The sequence below is a fragment of the Rhea americana genome, unplaced genomic scaffold, assembly GCF_003343005.1.
Source record: "Rhea americana isolate MKP2758 unplaced genomic scaffold, rheAme1 scaffold_18, whole genome shotgun sequence".
Taxonomy (NCBI): Eukaryota; Metazoa; Chordata; class Aves; order Rheiformes; family Rheidae; genus Rhea; species Rhea americana.
The window spans coordinates 3773727-3779726 of record NW_028185927.1 but is presented as its reverse complement, the minus strand read 5'-3'; the positions used below and the strand labels follow the sequence as shown (position 1 = coordinate 3779726).

The 6000-nt window shown below is 32.7% G+C and overlaps 1 protein-coding gene across 1 annotated transcript in view; it reads right to left on the bottom strand.

Moving 5' to 3' along the window:
- Positions 1–2954: 2954 nt before the first annotated feature.
- The window catches only part of ARHGAP5 (Rho GTPase activating protein 5), a 45229-nt gene continuing 42183 nt past the window's right edge, over positions 2955–6000 (bottom strand). Inside the window, 1 exon segment of the mRNA XM_085301680.1 lies at positions 2955–5955. Within this exon segment, the coding sequence (XP_085157806.1) occupies positions 5625–5955 (331 nt within the window). The 3' untranslated portion in view covers positions 2955–5624.

The following is a 6000-nucleotide window of genomic DNA, read 5'->3' as shown; positions in this document are numbered from 1 at the left end:
CTCCACAAAACCCTGCAAGAGTGACTTAGGAGTCCCTGACAATTCTCTCACGAATGATAAATCTGGGAGAACTGCTGGAAAGGATGAGAATGGCTAGTTTGCTTTCTCTTTAGTTTTTCATTTATGAAGTAGAAAGATCTTACAACAATATAGTGAATGATCATGCGCATTGTGATAGTGTAACACTAGAAAAAATACAAGTTGCAACTACACTACTTAAGTCTGCTGGTCCCTTGAGCAACTAGAAGTGCTCTTCAATTCAGTGCATCTGTTATCTGCAGCAGCAGCAAGGCCTTAGGAATGCTCCTCAACCATCATGTTTGCTCAACAGTTGTCACAAGATGCACCAAAGGGAGATAAAAAAACACAGACAAAACCAGGGCAAGTATAACATGACAAGACTTGCACAGCCCAAATAGGCAAACTTCTGCATCTCAAAGATTTATGTGCAGAGTCTTAGAGATCAAATACAGAGACTATTTCAAAATACCACATGGACWTGGCTAGAGGTACCATCAAGAGATTCCGTTCCCATCTTTCCTCTATTCAAAGCAGCCTGTAAACATAAGCAACAGTGGCTTTTCATCATTATCATGCTCACAGATTGAAAAAGAAAAAAAAGTTATTGCTGTAGGTATTAAGCAAAAGTATTTAATTCTGTGTATTTTCTGAATCACACCAAATGAAAAACAGTAATGGACAAATTATTAACAACATACTCAGGTATATTAAACCCTATTCTGCAATATAAAAATCACCAGAATGTTGGCTAGGCATCAGTAACACTCAATTCAGCATGAAAAATTGGAACTGCAAGCACACATGCWTTACATCTTAAAAGATGAGAAACATATGGGTAACAGTCATAGCACGCACCATCTATACACCTGAGAAAAGAATTTGTTGATAAGAAAAGGAGGTGTTCTCTTCAGCAGTCATGATGACAGATCAGACTGGTTCTTCTCGATTCTCTAGAAACTCTTATGATTAGCTGAAGGAATAAATTTAACCCAAGCGAGTATTAATTTTACACTTTGGTTGTCTAGGAACAGTTGTTCTTCAGGAAATAATATGTTGTAGAGGCCAAACAGTCATATACTTCAGATTTAGTAAAGAAAATGTTTTTCATAGAGTAGTCTTAAAAAAAAAATTAATTTTCATACTAAGACATAGATAAAGATGCATTCCATTTGAGATGAAAATGACCAACAGCTGAATGCTTTGATTTATAATAAAACCTAGCAGCATTAAGATTTGAAAGCTCCCAGGAAGTTTCTGCAGTTATTTCTACATTTGCAGCATTACCCAAGACACTTTGAAGACRTTCTAAGCATAGATGTTGCATGCACAAGAACGAGCAGGACGACTGTCAAGTTCTGAACCAACAGCTAGGTTTATCTCATACAGTCAACGAATACTATCAATAACATACAACCTGCAGAACTGAAAACTGCCTTCAAAATACACAGTTTTTATTTCAGGTTTAAAAATTCTGGGAGGTGATGGAGAGAAGGGGAGGAGACAAGGAGCAGGGAAGGATTAAAAAAAAATGCAAGCAAGCAAAAAGAAAAATACTTTTCACTATTATATATAGAACCATTCCTCTARCAGGGGATAAATCTGAAAAAATAATTTCTTGCTGAGCAGCTCAATCAAGTGAAAAAGGTAAGAGACTTCAGGAGCCACAGAACACGGCATGCATTGCATAGTTTAATACAKAACATCTTACAGTGCGACACCTTTGAGGTCTGCTCTCCTCTGTATGCGTGTATCYGCCTTGATGGAGGGGTACAATACTTGCAAAAGTCTTCACCACTGCGTGAGTCAGTTTACCCCATATTAACACGCTTTTCTTCTTAAATATTCAGGCAACTGAGTAACTTCAAGAACTCAGCAGTTTAAAAGAAATAAGAGATCCAAGAAGAAACRCCCCTTCCACCCCAAATGAACTTCTAAATCATTTGGTGCACTCAGTTTAGCAAAATTTACCGCTAAATTTCATTTCTGTATATGCGAAAGAGACAATAAGGTACTTTTGCCTTTAAAAATTTAGCAGGCAACTAAACTGAACATTATACACGATAAGCATCTTAGTATTTTATTCATTGCATCTTTTATACAGAATAAGCTTCACTGATATTTAATTCACTGCAGTATTCTGTTGGTATAGCAACAGATTACATTATAAACAAAGAACATAAGTTTGACTTTAAAAATTGTGTGTATATATATATATATATATATATGTAATTCTTCAGTTGACAAACAGCATCACAATTACTGTAAAAACTGAAATAAGCATGGAAGCTATGGGCAATTTTTGCTTCTAATCTCCAATTGATCATTTTTCTATGATTATCATAAATATTAGCAGCTAAATTCCAGCAACTAGACATATCTGTAATTTTCTAGCCGCCAGTATTCAAATAACGGAGAAAAAATACAATGAAAAAAAATGTTTCTTTTCAGTTATGTTGACATCTGTGACCTATTTACACTACAGAGGTTAAAAATCCACAAAATCATGGGAGGTAAGGAATTTTAAAATAACTAGCTAAACATTACTTGAAATGGCACTTTTATAACTCAAGTGTGGGATTGAAAAATCATCGAAACAACACTGAAAAACAATACACTACAGTATGGCTATAACAAAATTACATTAAAAGACAAAAAAACTACTCCATAAAGTGTCACTGAGATGCTCAAGCCAAAGTAATATATATCTGTATTTTTATCAAGATAGTTATTCCTGTAAAAATGCTCACATTTAAAAATAGAGTTATCATTTGGATTTTCATTAAAACAAAACTATAAGGGACTACATTAGCCAAAGTATGAGGAATCTGTATATAACATGCTTCCTCATTTTATAGCGCTAATAAAAATAGTAATAGAGAAAGCTCTATTATAAATCTTTAATACAGATGGTATAATTTCCTTTTTTTAAAAAAAAAAAAAACTTTTACTACGTGGGCATATGTGCATGCAAGTCTGCGCACATGTGCTTGTGCACAGGAACACACAAACACTCAGAAGTTTCAGAAGGTATACAATATATAAACACACACGTCCACATTCCTGCATATAACACTTCGATAACGCAAACGATATGTGGGAATTCTTACACATGACAGCCAAGTGCCACATGCTGTGCTTACTTCTTAAAATTTTTCTTTCAATGTTTTATCCAGTAACTGCAGTAACACTTTCATATTTGGCTAAATGCAAGCACTGAATTTTAACAGTTCATGAAGTGATTTAATCACAACAGTATTCACATTAAGGTAAATGACACTGCAAATATTTTTGAACATATGACTTCATCATGGAAGTTCATGATGAAATGGAATGTAAAAAATTATTCTGAAAATTTTTAATGAAAGATTAGTTAAATATTATGGCAAACAACTTTGTAGAAAGTTTAAAAGGTAATTCACATTACAAAGACTGGAGATACTTTACTAGATAGAACTTTTAAATATGGATATGACTGGCATTTATTTTTAAGCTTACTTCTATAAGAAATATGCTTGTTTCCTGTACAGGTGATAGTTYGTCTATACCATTTATAGTAGAAAAATAAATTCTTTAGCAACCTAGAAATAAGTTTATAAAACTCTTGAAGTTTAATATTCTTTGCTAAACATGCCAATGTTAGACTGACAACTATAAATAAAACTATATAGACAATAGATGTAAAGTAGAACAAGATAGGAATACTACAATTTACAGGACAGACTTTATTGTACTATCAATTCCTGTGTGCTTTGCAATAGGAATAGGGTTGGTTTCTCTCTTTTTCTGTTTTGTGTTTTCTTAGAAAAGATAATTACTTGCAAGAATATAACACAATATCAAGAATTTATAATATACATGTACTTCAAACAGCAGCCGGGTTTAGGGTATCATAGTAATCTAGAATGATAATCCAAGACATAATTAGAAGTACAATACCTAGGACATTAAGTGGGAAAGGCAATTTTTATTTTAGGAAAATGGAGCAAATCAAACTCTTAAGAGCCTTAATTCTCAAAATCATCTATTTACTATAATACATACAAGACGATCTTAAATCTTGTTATAAGTGAAGATTACAACAGTGACCATCATAAAGCTTTTTTTTTTTTTTTTTTTTTTTTTTTTTTAACTACACAAAACATTCTAGCAGCTGTATGAGCCAAAATTGCTTTTTTCTTTGAAGACCTAAAAAGGTAAATTTTGAGCATGAAAGAAAAAAGCTGCTATGAGAAGTCTCACAAATAGTCTTTATCTATGGTCTCCCCTTCGCTACAATTTGTAACCTTCTAAATTTTTTTTTAAACCATTAACAAAATATTTAACCAAAAGATTTGTTTAAATAAGCAGCATTGTTTTACAGCAAAATTGGTACCAACATAAAAGGAAAATAAAAGAGAGATCATTAAAAAATGGTGCAAAACCAAAAATCAGTCATTTGAATTTTTAGTACAATATACCACAGGAAAAAAAATATGAATACAAGTTTATGTGATTTTATATATACACACTCCAAAGAGGTTAATTGTCAGTACCCAAAGTATTTATTGCTATGTATTAGCAATGCATTTTTGTATATCTTTAAAGGGTCACATAAAAATAGATTTAAAGAATAGATTAATTGAAGTCCTAGATTAAAATGTTGTTTGGTTTAGAGAATTTTACTACAACAAAGTTCATGTTTATGTATGAAAAGTTATATAACCTTATATGAAAATGTCATGAACTATTTTCTAAACACTAAATGTATTCCCAAGTGGGAAAAATTAAAATATCTAAAATATATTAGATTAAGTTTACAAGACCATCAATGATCTTTTAAACATGCAGCTGTTTACAGAATTAACAGTTTTACAAAATGTTTAGTTCAGTAATGGAACATAAAAGAAATAAGTAGGCAACATCAAAATTTTTGTACAATATTTGAAACTCACTTTTACAACAAGCATGTCCTTGGTATTGTGCTGTAAGAAATAATAAGCAGGTTTACCCACCCTTAAACTCTCCACAGGTTTACTTACAAGTAAAGATGGAAGGTGAGGGACYGTAAAGTTCTCAACAGTGCATTTTGCATTTTTCCATAAGCATACTGTCACATAAGTAACCAGGAGATTACAAAATAAACTATAGCTGGGCTTTAGTTGTTTACACAGAATGCTTGAATGTGAATAAAATTGCCAAAAATAGCATGTTAAATAACAAAAACAGCCATAAAGCAGGCTGTAAGCATTGAATGTTTCATAAATGTAAGTTTTTTTAAATCATTAAATTTCTATAGAAAAATTTTATTCACAATATATTGTGACAAATTGTCACAGGAATGATATAGTGATTGCAATAAGGTATCATGCAGCAGCAGCTTTGTATTTATAGATATTTTTGCTTTTAAAAATTAAACCTCTCCAGTCATGCTTATCACTTTTTTTTTAAAGTATCTGCAGCGTGTACAAATGAGGAACACAGTATGAGATAACAAAAACATGTCCAATCAGCTGGATGTGAATTATTTTTTCATAAATATGAAGTACATCACTGTATCCCAAAACATGCATGTCTATAGCTTTTCCTTACTGTCCAACGCCAGGCTGCCTGCAATCATCTTCTATCTATATAATACCAAGAGGGTCTGCTGGTAATTGTGGCTGTATCAGCTGAGGCTGCAGTGGTGGCGGTAACTGAAGAGGTACCATTGGTTCCACCATCTGCACTGTGTTGGAAGGCGGTGGCTGACAAGCCACTGTGTTAGGTGCTTCTACAATCTCTCCGTTGTAGAAAAAAAACTGACACTGTTGAATGAAGGTCTCTATTACTGACTGGTGGATCTTGGTGGTAGATAAAAATGCTCTGTTTTCAAAATCAGGTCTCATCAAAGTAGGCCAGAAACAAATCGATAAGTTATCAGCAGTCATAAAGTTGGTTTTATACTGCTGACTAACCCTGGAACAAGAACAACATGCACATAATTTAATTAAAAGTGGTGTA